General features: G+C 41.3%; 1 protein-coding gene across 26 annotated transcripts in view; it reads left to right on the top strand.

Moving 5' to 3' along the window:
• The window catches only part of PTK2 (protein tyrosine kinase 2), a 198223-nt gene that overhangs the window by 80324 nt on the left and 99461 nt on the right, over positions 1–18438 (top strand). For all 26 annotated transcript variants that reach the window (XM_088676031.1, XM_088676035.1, XM_088676036.1 and 23 more), the window contains 2 exons: positions 11565–11791; positions 15492–15658. In XM_088676031.1, the coding sequence (XP_088532157.1) occupies positions 11597–11791; positions 15492–15658 (362 nt within the window). In that variant the 5' untranslated portion in view covers positions 11565–11596. The remainder of the gene's footprint in view (positions 1–11564; positions 11792–15491; positions 15659–18438) is intronic.

Genomic DNA, 18438 nt, shown 5'->3' with positions numbered 1-18438 from the left:
GGTTTTAAATAGCATGTTTTACTTTTCTCATCTTGGTTATGTTGTGTGTGAAAACTGTTGTGCACCCTGAGCCATAGGCAGGGTGGTATGAGCTAGAAATCCAAAATAATTTTTACTTAACTTTAGCGAAACTAGCATGCTTTGTGCTTGTCCAGCAAGCAGATGGTTTAATCCTGGTCTTTTGGGCAAGTGCAAACCATAGTTGGCTGGTTTTGATGAAATGGCACTCTGTGATACTGAATGACTTTCATTCATTCAGCCTTTATACTTCCCCTTATCAAGTCTGGATTTCATTGTTGTTCAGGATATAAAGTTAAGGCAAAAAAACAAAACGATGACAGAACAATAGATGCAATATTTTTGTTGCGGTTTAACAAAACATAATGTGAGGAAAGGTATATGCCTAGATCTTGCTTGATTTGGATATTGTGGTGCAGAGTGAGCAAATATATGGCCAGTGAGCAGGACCTAGCAGTTAATACAAGTGATTGCTGAACAGCCCTCCTTAGATCTCATTTCCCCTTGACACATGCAGAATATTCATCTTTTTAGCGCGTCCCTATGCTTATATTTATCTCAGGTATGGAAAAGATAGCTGTTTGAAGCAGATCTGTTTTGTGTGTGAGCATACACAGTCTGAATACTGAACTGTAGTGTCTTAGATACTTGCCAGTATTTATTAATATTATTTATCTCCTTTATTTATTCTATTTGTTTGGTGCAAGTGCAAGATTACCACCCCTAATGATGAAGTCCTAACATTTGACTTAAAACGTATCATTTTAAGAAGCCTTCCTGCTGGGTGTTTTCTCTCTCTCCTCTATTATATTACATTGTGTGAGTATATGAAAAAGTGTGCTAACGACCAGTGAGGCTCTCCCAATTTTATTCAAGATTTGGAAAATGGCAAGCAACCTTGATCTTCCCTTTAGTGATTGGAGGCAACTGGGGTCTCTGCCTGAAATCAGTGCATTGGTAATTCAAGGTGGTTACTGTAAGGGGGGACTTTTCAGAATGAGAACAGGATTTGAATGATTTCCAGAGAGGTAGCTGGGTTAGTCTGTTGCAACAAAAGCCCCTGGCACCTTTAACACTAACACATGTCTTACGGCATAAGTCAGAGGTTTTCAACCTTTTTGAGTCCATGGCTTGCTTGACCAACTACATTCTTTCTGCGGCACTCCTGTTGGGCTCAGGAGCCCAGTTATGCCACCCCTTGCCTGCTGAGCTGTTAGCCTCTCACCCTTTTTTGAACACCCTCCCTTGTGGAGTGTTCTCTCAGCCTCCTCTCTCTCCCCTCTCCTTGGGAGTCCTATTGGCAGCCACTGCCACAGCTCCTGGTCTCTGAACCCCTCACATCAAAGAGGGTGCCCCCTCCCTAGCCAGCCCCCAAGGTACAATTCGCCTGGGCTGGGGAGCTTGTAGCCAGGGCTGCTGCAACAAACAGCAGTGCAAGCCTTTGGGAGGCAGAGACACGAGAGGGCATCAGGAGGGAGGGAAGGAAAGAGGGACAGAGGGCAGTGTTGCCTGTGGCTCCCCTGGCCATCATTCAAGGCACCCCATGGTGCCATGGCAAACTGGTTGAAAACCACTGGCATAAGCTTTCAGGTATTCCCTCACCATTGTCTGCCTCTACTTGTTTGGTGAATAATTTATTATTGGTGAACCCTAGAGTGCAATGTTCTGAACACTGAGGAGAGAAGAGAGCGCATGTCCTATATAACATTATAAAAAAATGAGTGCATTTGTAATGGGAAACATTTGAAAGGGATTGGGTTGGGGGGGGGAACTATTAAATAATGAGATTCCAGAGATCTTGACACTAGAGTTAAACCCTGACCTGAAAAATCCAATGGGATCTCTTCTTCCCTATATATAGCTCCATAAAAACTGCTAGTCACGCCAAGTCATCTCTGTAAACACAGTTGTTAGATGGTTTATTTTGAGCTTTTTAACGCTAAGGAACAGTGCATGGAAACATGGAAATGCCTTTTTTATTTTAAGGACAGCCTTTTAGTGTGTGTGTGTGTGTGTGTGTGTGTGTGTGTGTGTGTTTGAAAGCTCTGGAGTACATTCAGTAACTTTAGCTGATTAATCTTTTTAGCACTGTGTTAGCTGGGGCTTTCAGGACTTCATTGTGGTTTAGAAACACAGGTTTCTGATTCCTATTGTAGTGCCATTTCTTGATTTTTCAGTTTTAGGGAGCCGTAGTGCGCGTGCGTGCACACACACACACACAGTGTTTCCGTGCACTGCTCTGGTTTGCCAGAAGCGGCTTAGTCATGCTGGCCACATGACCTGGAAGCTGTACGCCGCCTCGTCCAATAATGCGAGATGAGTGCCGCAACCCCAGAGTCAGTCACGACTGGACCTAATGGTCAGGGGTCCCTTTACCTTTACTAGTGGATATATGTACAATAGTGCTCCTTTGGATTTTCCAGTGTCCTCTTAAAATTCTCAGTGGGTTTTTTAGTATCTATTTGCATTTATATGGGTTTTAGGGAGGTTTTCAATCATAGTTGGCATTACTCATGTGTTGATGATGGACCATCATTTTAACTCATTCTTAGGTTGTCATTTGTATGAAATACTGTATTATGAGGCTATTACAGGGCACTTTATGAGGAAGTCAAGACTGAACATATTTGTCTTTTACAGAAAGATTCTGAAATCTTCTTTATGTTTTTGTCTTGTTGCAGTAGTATTGTAGAAATGCATTTCTTTAGAAGCGTGAATTGATCATTCGTTTCTGAGTCACACCTCCTTCCATTGCCCATACCAGTGTTTGTTTGTTTTTAGTATTTTAAAAAATCAAGGAATGTTCCAGTAAAATGTGTTGAAATTCAAGGAGAACTAGGTTGCTGTTGTCTGCCCCCAAATTTCATGGTTTGTGACAGATTGTGTGAGAGGGGACACTGCTGTGATAGGAAATCCAGACTGCCTTAATTGCTAACAATGAATTAAAGGCATAGAAGCCTTCTCTGAGTTAGGAATTAGCATGCCTGTGAGTAACTTATGTAGACTGTGGTTTTCTGATGTCTGTTATAGCTAGCTCATTTCAGAATCATTCACTCTTATCTTAGTGGTTCTTTTCAGAAACTATTAGTCATACTTTTCCCTTTATTGTCTCCTAACTCACTTGGAAATGACCCCATAGACCTGTGGGGACTGTGTTCATTAATGACAATTCTTTAGTCATACATTTCTGATCAGAGGGGAAAGGCCAATGTGCATTGTCCTCCTAGTTGGGATCACTGTGTGGGATGCTTGGTGAAGCTAGATTTTTGCAAAGTAATATAGCATGATTTTAGAATCACAGAATTGGAGAGTTGGAAGACATTTTGAGGATCCACTTGTCCAACCCCTGCAATGCAGGAATCTCAGCTAAGGCATCCATGGCTGATTGCCATTGAACTTTTGCTTTTAAAAAATGGAGAATCCACCACCTTCCAAGTGAGTCCATTCCACTGCTGAACAGCTCTCACTGTAAGAAAGTTCTTCTTGATCTTGAGTTGGAATCTCCCTTCTTGTAACGTGAATCCATTGGTTTAGGTCCTACCCTCTGGAGAAGGAGAAAACAAGCTTGCTCCATTTCCCATGTGAGCCCTCCTTTTCCCATGTGAGCCCTTTAGATGTTTGAAGATGGCTATCATCTCTCCTCTTTTTCAGGCTAAACACACCCAACTCCTTCAACCGTTCCTTATAAGGCTTGATTTCCAGACCCTTGATCAACTTGGTTTCCCTCCTCTGCACACGTTCCAGCTTGTCAATATCCTTTTAAATTGTGGTGCCCAGAACTGGACACAGTACTCTAGGTGTGGTTTAACCAAAGCAGAATAGAGCAGGACTATTACTTCCCTTAACCAGGACACTATACTTCTGTTGTTGAAGCCTATAATATAACATTATCATTTTTTGCTGCTGCATCACACTGTTATCTCATGTTAAGCTTGTGGTCCTCCATCCTTTTTACATGTACTACGGACAAACCAAACGTCCCCCATCTTATATTTGTGCAGCTGGTGCTTTCTGCCGAAGTGTAGAAACCAACATTTGTCCCTATTGAATTTCATAGTATTGTTTGGGGGACAGTTCTTCAATCTGCTAAGGTCATCTTGGATCCCAATTCTGTCTTCTGCCTATCTCTTGAAAACAGCTTGCTTTTGAAAATATTGTATAGATTAACTGGAAGGTTTTTCTGTTTGTTATTTGTAGGACATGGTATATTGAAAGCATTTAACTACTGACCCTTTGTGTTTACTGTTCAAATAGGGGTTGCTCTTTGATATCTCTGAAGAATTCAGTATTTTTAAAAAAGTGAACAAAGGGGGGGAATAAAAAAATTCCTTCAGTAGCACCTTAAAGACCAACTAAGTTTATATTTTGGTATGAGCTTTCGTGTGCATGCACATTTCTTCAGATACACTAGAAACAGAAGTGTCAGACCCTATATATATACAGAGGGTGGTGGGGGTGGGTGGGAATGGGTGATGGGCTGATGGGAGTGGTAAACCTGTAGATGGCTGTTAATGGCTGCTGATGGCTGCAATTAGTCCGGGGGGGGGGGGAAGCAAGGGCTGGGGTGCTAAAGAAAGCTTGATCATGCATAATGAGATAAGAATCCGATGTCTCTATTCATCCCAGGTGCTTCCATGGTTTTAAGCTTGGTAATGATTCCAATTCAGCAACTTCTCTTTCCAGTCTGTTCCTGAAATTTCTCTGTAATAAAACAGCTGCTTTGAGATCTTGTATAGAATGTCCTGGGAGATTGAAGTGTTCTCCTACTGGTTTTTCAGTCTTATGGTTCCTGATGTCAGATTTATGTCCATTTATCCTTTGGTGTAGGGTTTGGCCTGTTTGTCCAATATAGAGAGCTGAAGGGCACCGTTGGCATTTGATACCTACCTGTAACTAAAGGGGGGGAATGTTGCATTTTTTTGTACCATGTTCATCTCCTTGGACTATATTTAAAGTGTGTGGTGTATGGTTCTAATGTAAGTTTCTCCGTAACAGTGTGTGTGTTCTTAATGTGTCTTGTCTTGCCCGTGTAGGTAAATAATGTGAAATATCTACAAATTGTGTGACTCTCACCCAGTGCATATGTCACAGCCAAAACCTGTTTGCTGTAATTCCTAGTCGTACTTCCTAGCTTACTGCATTAATACCTTACTTTCATTAATATCTGAATCAGACAAGCAACTGGTTATTAGAAATCATGAAATGAAGGAAAGGGCTCTAACACAGTGGTAAAGCATCTGCATTGCCTACAGAAGCACCCAGGTTCAATTTCTGCTTTCTCTAGGCATGGTTGGTTACTACCACTGCCTGAAACTTTTGGAGAGCTGCTTTCCTATCAGGGTTGACCATACTGAGCTAGATGGACCAGTGGTCTGATTCGGTATAAGGCAGTTGCCTATGTTTCTGAGTAATCAGATTGGGAGAAAGGAGTTGATGCATAGCTCCAATGGACCAAATCATAGGCTGGCCGCAACCAGACCACTAAAAACTGCAATTTTATTTCTCAATAAAAGTAAGCAAGCTGAGCAGCTGAATGGAGATTTAGAACTCAGAATCTGGATGCAGGTTTAAGTGCTAGGAAACACCACTTTTGGCCAGTGGTAATGCTTCAAACTTGGCATAGTTTTCCTGTACGGAGTGACAGTGTATTTTTCTGCTGCTTACTGACGTTGCATGCATGCATGATTATCAGTGAAGATCTAAGATTATAAATAGGTTAAATTGAAGTACAGTACAAGCCTCTATTTTAAGTGTCTGATGTGTGTTTGGATTTAAAAAGGCATTTTTACCAAGTTACATCAGCAATCTGTTTGCTGTTTTTCAGAGAATGTCTTCAAATACATGTATGAAAAAGTAGTGTTGCTTTAATCCCCCAGTTTTTGTTTTCTGTAGCTATAGTTTGATTTTTCTTCCAGTTCTCAAAGGTTTAAAATCTTCTTTTCAAATATTAATTATAAGCTGTTAAGATTTCAGCTTGTTTTTTAGCTTGAAAATGTAGTGAAGTTATTTAACAAAGAGGATCAACAGTAACAGGTTTCTAAGGGTTATGACCTTTTTCCTTTTGCATGCAGAGAAGCACTTCTTAAAATGAGCATGCATATTTATTCCTGCAGTTCCTAAAGCCACTTGGAAATAGATGTGACAAATAGGCACTGGTGGTAATAATTTGTATCCTTATTTATTAAGCTATCGCTTTTGTCAGTTTTCATGCTGTCTAATTGATGGCCACTTTCTGCCTCTGCAAGGGCCTTGATAACGCGCTGTTGTTGTTGTTGTTTAGTCGTTTAGTCGTGTCCGACTCTTCGTGACCCCATGGACCATAGCACGCCAGGCACTCCTGTCTTGCACTGCCTCCCGCAGTTTGGTCAAACTCATGTTCGTAGCTTCGAGAACACTGTCCAACCATCTTGTCCTCTGACGTCCCCTTCTCCTAGTGCCCTCCATCTTTCCCAACATCAGGGTCTTTTCCAAGGATTCTTCTCTTCTCATGAGGTGGCCAAAGTATTGGAGCCTCAGCTTCACGATCTGTCCTTCCAGGGAGCACTCAGGGCTGATTTCCTTAAGAATGGATAGGTTTGATCTTCTTGCAGTCCATGGGACTCTCAAGAGTCTCCTCCAGCACCATAATTCAAAAGCATCAATTCTTCGGCGATCAGCCTTCTTTATGGTCCAGCTCTCACTTCCATACATCACTACTGGGAAAACCATAGCTTTAACTATACGGACCTTTGTCGGCAAGGTGATGTCTCTGCTTTTTAAGATGCTGTCTAGGTTTGTCATTGCTTTTCTCCCAAGAAGCAGGCGTCTTTTAATTTCGTGACTGCTGTCACCATCTGCAGTAATCAAGGAGCCCAAGAAAGTAAAATCTCTCACTGCCTCCATTTCTTCCCCTTCTATTTGCCAGGAGGTGATGGGACCAGTGGCCATGATCTTGGTTTTTTTGATGTTGAGCTTCAGACCATATTTTGCGCTCTCCTCTTTCACCCTCATTAAAAGGTTCTTTAATTCCTCCTCGCTTTCTGCCATCAAGGTTGTGTCATCTGCATATCTGAGGTTGTTGATATTTCTTCCGGCAATCTTAATTCCGGCTTGGGATTCATCTAGTCCAGCCTTTCGCATGATGAATTCTGCATATAAGTTAAATAAGCAGGGAGACAATATACAACCTTGTCGTACTCCTTTCCCAATTTTGAACCAATCAGTTGTTCCATATCCAGTTCTAACTGTAGCTTCTTGTCCCACATAGAGATTTCTCAGGAGACAGATGAGGTGATCAGGCACTCCCATTTCTTTAAGAACTTGCCATAGTTTGCTGTGGTCGACACAGTCAAAGGCTTTTGCATAGTCAATGAAGCAGAAGTAGATGTTTTTCTGGAACTCTCTAGCTTTCTCCATAATCCAGCGCATGTTTGCTATTTGGTCTCTGGTTCCTCTGCCCTTTCGAAATCCAGCTTGCACTTCTGGGAGTTCTCGGTCCACATACTGCCTAAGCCTGCCTTGTAGAATTTTAAGCATAACCTTGCTAGCGTGTGAAATGAGCGCAATAGTGCGGTAGTTGGAGCATTCTTTGGCACTGCCCTTCTTTGGAATTGGGATGTAGACTGATCTTCTCCAATCCTCTGGCCATTGCTGAGTTTTCCAAACTTGCTGGCATATTGGGTGTAGCACCTTAACAGCATCATCTTTTAAAATTTTAAATAGTTCAGCTGGAATATCATCACTTCCACTGGCCTTGTTATTAGCAGTGCTTTCTAAGGCCCATTTGACTTCACGCTCCAAGATGTCTGGCTCAAGGTCAGCAACCACACTACCTGGGGTGTACGAAACCTCCATGTCTTTCTGGTATAATTCCTCTGTGTATTCTTGCCACCTCTTCTTGATGTCTTCTGCTTCTGTTAGGTCCTTACCAGTTTTGTCCTTGATTATGGTAATCTTTGTACGAAATGTTCCTTTCATATCTCCAATTTTCTTGAACAGATCTCTGGTTTTCCCCATTCTATTGTTTTCCTCTATTTCTTTGCATTGCTCATTTAAGAAGACCCTCTTGTCTCTCCTTGCTGTTTTTTGGAAATCTGCATTCAGTTTCCTGTATCTTTCCCTATCTCCCTTGCATTTTGCTTGCCTCCTCTCCTCCGCTATTTGTAAGGCCTCGTTGGACAGCCATTTTGCTTTCTTGCATTTCCTTTTCCTTGGGATGGTTTTCGTTGCTGCCTCCTGTATAATGTTACGAGCCTCCATCCATAGTTCCATAGTATCCATAGTATCCATAGTATCCATAGTGATAACGCGCAAATGATATTTTTTGTCATCCTGACATGGCAAGGCAAGAAAATTGGTTGGATATAGATAGCCAGTGTAAGTATATAGATAGCCAGTGTAAGTAGGGGAACGAAAAATTCAGTAACTAGTATTGGATGTGCTGTCCATTTAAAGCACTACTCTCAAGAATCCTGGAAAATGTAGTTTAGCCTCACAGAGCTAAAATTCCCCCCACCAACAAATTACAGTTCCCAGGATCCTTTTGTTGGGAAAATGTGCTTTAAATGTATATTGTGTTTGCGGCCTCTGAGGCAGGAAACACCCATTTCCTGTGTTGCAAGATTCTACGGATGGGAATGTCCACCAAAAATATTGGGTGACATCATGACTTGATGGGAATTTTGACTTGTTTGGATGCTAGAACCTGTGTGCCTGCAGTTTTACCATCCTATCCCCACCAGTTTCCACCCCCAGAAATCAGTACAATATTTTTGTAAAGCTTTATGTTTCTCATGGTGTGTTCCTTTGTAATGACTACATAGCAGATTGTAAAATATTAGTTCAAATAAAAATGAAATTAAATGAAAGTCTCAAGTGCATCACATTGGGGCACACAAACTGGCCTTTTTTTGTTTATTCAAAAGTTCTCTGTACTGAATCCCCAAATTATATATTTAAAACTTTTCTGGATTTAGACAAGCCATTTGATTTTAGACATTGCTGTGCATGAACACACATTTCTTCTTATCAAGCCATAATTCGCCCCTCTGGATCACAGCCACTGCTGATAGGTTGAACACAGGGTGGTGCTTAAAATGGTGCTTTGTCCATCAGAACAGAAATAGGCTATCACAACATAAGATGCATAGAAGATGTAAATCAAAAGAAAACTTGAATCAGTTTTAAATTGATGGCTTATAAGAAATGGTAAATAAACTGTTAACAAATCAGAAGTGGTTAATCCTTTAACAGAGGATGAGGATTAGAAGCAAATATTACCTGAAAATAGAAATTGGTGCCAACTCTTTGGGGAGCAGCTAGAATAGCTCTGTAGATGATATGAGATGATGAGGAAACTAGGTTAACCTCAGTAAAAAAAGAATTGTCCATGCTTGGCCTGTGAGATTCCTCTTCAGTTGGAGGTATGCTGATTGATTGTCAATTTGAGGAGTTAAGTGTTAGCTATCTGTGAAATCATTAGTGCATGTTTATACATGAATCAGTCAGCAAGTGGCGCTGTGGTCTAAACCACTGAGCTGCTTGGGCTTGCTGATTGGAAGGTCGGCGGTTTGAATCCATGCGATGGGGGTGAGCTCCTGTTGCTTTGTCCCAGTTTTCTGCCAACCTAGCAGTTCGAAAGCACACCAGTGCAAGTAGATAATTAGGTTCCGCTGTGGCGGGAAGGTAATCGGCGTTTCTGTGCCAGAGGTGGTTTAGTCATGCTGGCCACATGACCCAGAAATTTTTATTATTATTTATCTGGCTGGGTTTCCCCGGCCACTCTGGGCGGCTTCCAATAAATAACAAAATACATTAAAATATCACAGACTTAAATATTGACAATATTTAATTTCACAACTGTGAAGATGGGGCAAATTGCTTCCTTGTACTGTATACACCTCATGTTGTAACACACTGTTTCTTCAGTCTTGGGTCCCCAATTGTGGCCTACAACTATCATAATCCCCAGCCTGCTTTGACAATGGTCAGGGAAGATGGACATTGCAGTCCAACGATATTTGGGGACCCACGGTTGAAGAACACTTCGGTAATGTGCATGTGTTACATCCTGTTCGCTTCTACTTGGAACAGCTTGGCAGGGGGTTGGACTGGATGGGCCTTGTGGTCTCTTCCAACTCTATGATTCTATGATTCATTTGTAATAGTAGAAACATGGTATGCTTGTGTTCACTCTTTCTTAGAAGTAGTTATTTCCCAAATATGTTGTAGCATACTTGTATACCTTATTGCAGGGGAAAGAGAGGATGAGCTATATGCAAGTCACAGGACTGCTTAGTTTGTTATGACCCAAAACAGGGTAGCTCGAAGTATCTGCATTGCTCTCTCTTACCTCCCATCCTGGTGGCTTAGCAAGAAGATTTTGCCTTAACAATTCATTGCATTTTAGCAAGCACTTTCAGCAAATGTGACTCGTGGAAAGGGTGCAGGCAGAAGAAGGCAAAGGTTGTATTTATTCAGATGAGCATATCCTGTCTTAATTATGCTTGAAGTGGCACCACTGAGAACATTTAGAGTTGATATGAATTAGGCCTTAGTAATGATCATTGCCTTCCACTTCTGAAGTCACTTTGGGGTTTACAGCTGCTGTTCTAACATTTCCTGGAAGGCTGTAAAATGTGATACTAGTGTAATATAGCCCTGCATGGGCTATTAATCTAGTGTATTACATTGGATGTAGCTTTTAGGCAAAGAGTTCTGCAAGCATACTTAGACCTTCACTGCTGTAAAGGTGACTGTGGAAAGACTACTTTAGAAATATGCTGATGCTAGAAAGTTAGAGCTAGTTTTTCAAACAGGATTTTGACTAAGGGAGCAGGAAATAATGCAAAAAAGCGATGAAAAGTTGTTCACTTTTGCATACCTAGTTTCAGCAGTGTCTACAGGATCTTGGTGCTCTAAAGTTTTACAAACTAGATTGCATTTGGTTATTTACCTCTGCTCTAACAAATTGCCTTAAAAGTCCAGAAACTGGACTTTTTTTCCGTTGCAGGGGTTGGACACAAAGAAGAATAAACTTCCTACTAGAAAGGGGCAGAGCTGCTTTACTATTTTGTGCTATTTATTCCTGTGCTTTGTAGCTTCCGTTTCTCAAACAGTTGGATGCTCAAAGAAGACTTACATAGAATGGTAGGATTGGAAGGGATCTCAAGGGTCATCTCGTCCAGCTCCCTGCAATGCTGGAATCCTGCCCACAGCTGTCCCTGGGTTGGGCTCGAACCACCAGCCTTCTGGTTAACAGCCATACACACTTTGTGGGGCCAGTTTCATTTTGGAGGCAATAGGAAGGTGATTTTTTCATGCTAGTGTGATCTATAAATACAAGTGATTTTAAAAAAATACCGTACAGGGTGTTAAATGTTTTTTAATGGGAATTTCCCCCCTCTATACATTTGAATAGATTATTTTTAATGGTTTGTGTCTTTTAGAGGTGCTTTTCCTTAGGAAAATGAACACCAATTATTCCAAGGTATTGACTTACTGTAGAATTTGTTTACGTATCACTTATAAAGTCTGACATGTTACTTTTTTCCTTCCTCCCATTTCAGAATATGACCGATACCTAGCATCTAGCAAAACCATGGCAGCAGCTTACCTAGACCCAAACTTGAATCACACACCAAGCTCAAGCACAAAGACGCACCTCAGTTCTGGGATTGAGCGTTCTCCTGGGACGATGGAACGAGTCCTAAAGGTTTTCCATTATTTTGAAAGTAACAGTGAGCCAACAACATGGGCCAGTATTATACGTCATGGGGATGCTACAGATGTTTGGGTAAGCTGAGTTAACATTTTGAAGTTCTTTAGAGATGGTTTTTTGAAGGTCATTCTCAGAATGTGAAGCGAATAACTTCAGGCTGAGGGACACAGATGTTGAAGTGTTTACTTGAAGGTCTTTATTCAGCACATGCTGTGAGTCATTCCAGGCAAAGCTTTGATTTCTAGAATTTTTCTTGAGGAATATGTCTACTCAGAAGTAAATCCTGTTGAATTCAGTGTTGGGTTACTGCCAGGTAAGTGGGGTTAGGTTTGTAGCTTTAGCTGACCTATTTAATGTCTTTGCTTAAAAAAAAATTTTCCCCCATGAACCATATTACAACCATTCATTTTTATTTGTACCTGCAATATTTTTTGTTTTAAGCTACTGACATGATTAAATAATATATAAAATAATATTTTTCTTGGTTAAACAGGCTAACCAAGACTTTATGGTATGCCATGGTATACTAATTTTGGTATGGTATGCCAATTTTTATTTTAGTTGTTTGCAGACAAATACACTATTTTTCACAAAAAACTAAAGTATTGCTCTTGGGCTAACTTAAAAAAAATAGGATGGAATAGAAAAGACTTCAAACACAGGTAGTAGCATTTTACATTTCAAATGACCTTTTGTCTCAGAATTTCAAATATTCCATTGGTTCACTTGAAAGAGAGCACACATTCTGGTTTCATGCTGCAATAGGAAGGGATTTACATAGTTCAGATGTAATGCTTTTTTCTTCTTGAAGGAATTCACTTAGAAAATGCTGTGTGTTTGAAAGATACATTTTTCAACCTTCCTTTTAAATCTGAGACTTACAGCTCCAAGAGAACCTAAGCAAATGAGGCACTTACTTAATTTTGATTTCTGAAATTATTGTGGCCCATCCTGTGAGCTTGTTTTAGATACCTGAGGCTCTTTTACAGCTCATAATTTTTGCCATAACAGGCAAGGCATCCCAGGGGGTACTAAAGCGTCTGTTTCTTACACTCCTATGCATTTTGCTCGCATCACACTAAAAATATGCCTACCTCTCATTGAGGTGCTCAAACTGTGTCTGGGCTGCACCACTTCACACTACTAATAGGGCAGAATGTTCCTACATACCCACTTCAGATTGCTGTACAACTCCCTTTAGCCCCAGTCCATGGTTGGAAATGATGGAAATTGTAGATCAGCAACATCTGGATAGTCAGCTATCCTGGCCTGGAGCTGTGGTTGGGCCTAGCAGTATGTTTGAAAAGGAGACAGTGGCTTGTTTGCCCCAAACAAACCCTTAGCTGTAAGCTGTAAGCCGAGAACAAAACCAAGGTTTATTTGAAGAGAAGCAAACCACAGTCCTGGACATCCAGAGATAATGCTAAGCCAAACCATGGCATAACTCCCAGCAGCATGACAGTAGCAGGAGTGGGGGAGGAGCAAAACACCAGCAATTTTAGCCCCATGCGTGATGATGCAGTATTGCTAATTTTGCTTTAAGCTAAAATTGAGTATAACTGTGCTTTAAGGTGCCATGCAAACCAGGCCACCAAGTAGTGGGTCTATGTTTATAAGGCAACAACGGGTGGCAGGATTGCCCTAAAGCTTTGAAAAAAATGGAAGGGGGTATTTTTTGAATTAAGCCAAATCAGCAACCAAATCCCCCATTTAGACCTGACTTTAGCGCTCCTTTCGTTTGGAAGTGGTAACGATCATGGAATTCAATATAGAGGATCACTAGCAATGCTACTGACTGCGGCATGCCCCTTCTGTTTCCACAAATAAGAAATGGTACTGAAAAAAATGGGGACCTAGCATTACCTGAACATGTAAACCAACATGGGCAAGTCATTGAGGGTAAAACAAAATGAGACAGTTTTGATGATACTTTGTTCCCCTTCATTAGTTATATCAATAAATCTCATGAGGCCAGCAGCATGCCCTAGGCCAGGCATCCCCAAACTGCGGCCCTCCAGATTTTTTGGCCTACAACTCCCATGATTCCTAGCTAACAGGATCAGTGGGCGGGGAAGATGGGAATTGTAGCCCAAAATATCTAGGGCCGAAGTTTGGGGATGCCTGCCCTAGGCCAACAGCATGCCAAACAGCAGTGGATAGCTACCTTCAGTAATGAGAATGATGACAGTAGAACTCTTCCACTGTAATGCTCATGTCTTTTATTCACCAGACAAATTGTTCTTTTCATTTTGTTCATTTGTTTTGGTTTTATATATACATTTTGTGGTATTAAGTGGAATTTTCTAAGGTATCTCCACAAACATTCCAAAAAGGTTTTTAAAAAGAATGAGAAAAAGAATGGGGAAGTGGCTTCGGGAATTGAGGTAACCTACTGTTGACACATGTTCTTCAGGTGAAAGCTACCATATAGCAGTCGCACTCTCAGATTGCTGGTGGATATGAATTATTCTTTCTGAGCTCGCTATTTTGAGCTAACTGCTGGTTAATAGCTATGCAGTTGTTTACGTGATCACTTAAAGTAAATGAAACAAGTGCCCTAGGAGGCTTCTGAATCTTTTCCGCTTCTTTTAGGCTATGATCCGGTGATCATATCAGTTACTTCACCAAGCATGTAATTTTAACCCCCAGTTGGGTTTATCTTAAAAATTATAGCTTGAAAGATTACTTTGTTTCCTTCATTAGTTGTTTGTAAACCTCGCCAGTGTGAGTGGTTTTTGTTTTTATTATTTTTAAATTGACATGTTCATTAATAATCCACACTAGTTTTGCCCACCCTCCCTTTTTTTAATTAAAAAAATGGTTGTCCATTTGCAATTCTTAAGTTACATCTGCTTTTCTTTCTTTTTTCATTGTTAACAAAACGGTCCTACTTGGCGAGGTTTCTGAAAAGAAGTCTGTATGTTCTGTGGACATTCTTTGTGCCAAGTTCAGAAAGCATAGGGAAAAAATGAATGAATTGCATTCCATGGCTGCTTCTATTCATTCATCGATTGGGGGAGGGAGACTTGGAAGTGTGCCCATAGTGGGACAGTCAGGCTCACACTTAGCTATGCATAAATAGATCATTAGGGTCCAATGCCTGAAATTTGTGCTGACCCACATAGCTCTAGTTATGGGCAATTGTGCATTGGAACATTGGGAAAACTTGCACTGAAACAACACTACTGTATTTGGCAGCAAGCAGGTGGATAACTTCTTCTGTGTTTACCATATTGTGCTCAAGGTTTTCAGGCTAGAAGAAATTTTGTGTGGAATTGATAGACCTACAAATATAAGCGCTGCAGTTCAGCTTCTTAGTTCAGTGGCACACTAGTCTTGCTGGTTGTCTCCTGAGTGTAGAGCTAGACTGTGACAGGAATTAGTCTGATAAAAAAAGAAACCACCACTGTCTTAATGTATCCAGTGAAAGGCAAACAGAAGGCATGGTTCTGTTCAGTATGAAAATTCTGAAGCAACTCATAATAAACACAAATGCTTGTTATGCTATTTGATTTTATGTAGAAAATGTGAATTCTTAAAATTTATGCTCTGGAGACTATTTTCCTTACATTTATACCCCATTTATACCCAAGGCAGCATGCAAGTGGTTCGTAGGTGATCACCCATCCAGGCACTGTCTGGACACAGGCCTGCTTCTGTTCAGCAAGGTGGTGTCCTCATGTGTCTTCTGACCATATCATGCTTATTCAAGAAAGCCATATGTGAATTTTAAGAAGAAGAAAAACCAAATCATTACATTTTTTCTCTTTTTTAGGGCATAATCCAGAAGATAGTAGATAGTCACAAAGTAAAAAATGTAGCCTGTTACGGTTTACGGCTCAGTCACTTGCAGTCAGAGGAAGTTCATTGGCTTCATCCAGACATGGGAGTGTCCAACGTGAGGGAGAAATTTGAACTATCCCACGCGCCAGAGGAATGGAAGTAAGGCAAAAACCTAGAAGCGTTCCTATTCGTTAAATGCATGATACTTTGAAAACTATGTTGTGTGCTGCTCCATTGTTCCATAGGGGTGGAAGACAGCAGTTAAATTAACGAGCAGATATGTTTTTGCTTAGGAAATGAGAAAGTAAATGATGCAGTGAAATCATGTATTTCGGTGGAAACCCATTCCAATTGTGGGGGGCAGGGGGGGAGGCCTGCTAGGTACAGGAAAGCAAAATAAAAAATAATGTGAACATGAAAAATGTAAATACAGGAAGAGTAGAACAGTGGCTGGCTAGCTTAAATGAAGTCTGTCCCAAATGGCTTATCTGCTGCCCTAGCAGTCTGAGGTGGGGAAGGATGGAATTGCTTCTTTGCTGTGCATTAATCCTGTTGACTAGGCAAGGAGGAGAGGCTATAAAAGACAGTTCAGGAGCTGGATGTTGGGGGAAACAGTTACCCACTATGGAAAAAAAGAGTGGTGAGAGGCCCTAGAGCAGGGGTCCCCAAACTACGGCCCCCCAGCCGGATGCGGCCCAATTGGCCTCCCAATCCGGCCCGCGACGACCCCCGCCACCCGCTGCCGCCGCGCGCTCTTACGGCGCGCGGCGCGGCGGCGCTCATCAAAATCGGCAAAAAATCGCCGAAAATCCTTTGTGCGCATGCGTATGGGCCTCTCCCGACCCAGAAGAGGTCATTTTCGATGCACTTCCTGGTCGGGGGAGGCCCATATGCATGCGCACAAGCGATTTTCGGCGATTTTTTCCCGCCTGTGTGCGTGTGCGCATGCGCACGGGCACGCACTCCCCCGCCCTCCGGCCCACTGCGCGCGCACTCCCCTGCCCTCCGGCCCGAAGCCCGGTAAGTCTGGGGACCCCTGCCCTAGAGACAGACATGTAGGGTCTAATTCAACTCGCATCATACCTAGCTAACAGGACCAGTGGTCAGGGATGATGGGAGTTGTAGTCCCAAAACATCTGGAGGGCCAAGTTTGCCTATGCCTGGTCTAATTGGTATAAGGAAGAGAGTTAAGTGCACTCCCTTAGAAGCACCATGGCACAGCTTGGAAAAGGCAGGGGGAAGATAGTGGGTATGAAACAGGAAAGACAACTGTAAAAGATTATTTATTTGTGGGGAGGTGCGGGGGGGGGATGCTGAAAATCCACTGCAAGCACAGTGTTGCTAGACTGGTTCAGAGTAGTAAGTACACTCTATGGCTGCAGAACCCTGGTTTTGCTTGTCCCTGTAAACACTGGCTATAGACTGAGAATGAAAGATCTTTTGACTATCTCTGACACTGTGGCTCCAAATAGACCAACAGGGCAAGTTGCAAAACATTTATGAATGTTCTGGAACTGCACCCACACATTCAGTGTGGAACGCTTGGCAATTAAGATTTCTGTAACTTCATTTCCTGCCTTCTCTGGGACTTCCTTCTTAGCAGGTTGACAGGCATGGGACATTTGTGGAAACTATCATTCCTGTTAGAAGCACTGCTGAGTTACTGTGGATCCTTGAGCAAGAGGGCTCTCTTAATTATTGTGGCAGAGTTGCAGGGAACTCTTTGTGCGTTCTCCCTACTCTGCTCCAGGTTCTTTAGGTCCTCATTAAGTTACAGCAAATATGGCAGTACTGTTTTTTTCTAGGCTCTGTAATGGACCCGCTTTGGTGTCTAGCCCTTCTGATGATAGTCACATCACTGCTAGTTTGCAAAAGTAGTGACTCTTCTCATGTAATGAGTGACTCACCCACAACTACAAGCAAGGAGCTGCCATGCACTAGAAAAATGCCTTCTATTTTTACAGTGTGATTTGGCTCTCTGTGGCTTTGCATTCAGTTTGACAGCCTATAAACATTTTTTTCTGGTAATGCTGAGTGCATTGCAACAAATCAAGTGCAACATGGGTATGAACTATCTTGGGATAGACTTGCTTGTCTTAACACTTCACATTAAATTAAAAGGTTTTTTAAAAAAATTTGAGTGAATAAAATGTAGCATTCATTTTTCACATTAACATTTCTATTTCAGTGTTCTGTAGTGAACATGTGATTCTTTTTTCACCAAGTAAATTATCATAAAATCATACAAAATTATACCTTTGACATTTTTTAAAAGTATACTTATATTCAGTGTGACTGTAATTTATGCTGAAAAAATTAGTTCTGAAACGTAAAAGTGCCAGTTTCATTTATAGTATTCACTGGTACTCTCATGTCTTAATGCATTGCAGAACAAAGATACAGTAATAACCTTTAAAAGCAAAGTTAGATAATTGTTCTGATGTTTAGGTGATCAGGTCATATAAAATCCCTCATGAAAGCATCATGAGTTGGTATAAATTATTCATCATCTTTCCAGAGTGTAATTTCATGCTTTATCAAAGATGTGCAGCCTGCCTTGCTCTCTTAATCTGTGGAGGTTTGTTGGGAATAATGAAACCACTGCTGTCATATTTTTTTAATACATGAAACACAGCATTTAGTATCGGATGACAGTGCTTGTAAAAATATTTAGATTAGTGGGGTAGAAGAAGAATTCTGGAAGGGGGCTTGAATCTAATAGCTTTCTACTGTGTAATAATATATAAATGAGGATTCTCCTTAAATAGCTTTAACTTTTAAAAAAATGTAAAAAAGGAGGCTTCTGTCAGCACGAATGAGAAGTGGTGACAACTTAATTCTGGTATTCATATTTGTGACACTTTTTCCAGAGCTTTTCTATAGTAAAAGACCCAGAGACGGAATAATCAAGCAGTGGTTAACAGAGAACTAGATCTGCA

Source organism: Zootoca vivipara, chromosome 8 (assembly GCF_965207765.1).
Source record: "Zootoca vivipara chromosome 8, rZooViv2.hap1.1, whole genome shotgun sequence".
Taxonomy (NCBI): domain Eukaryota; kingdom Metazoa; phylum Chordata; class Lepidosauria; order Squamata; family Lacertidae; genus Zootoca; species Zootoca vivipara.
Note: the sequence above shows the minus strand (reverse complement) of the source record. Positions and strands in the feature narration are given on the sequence as shown.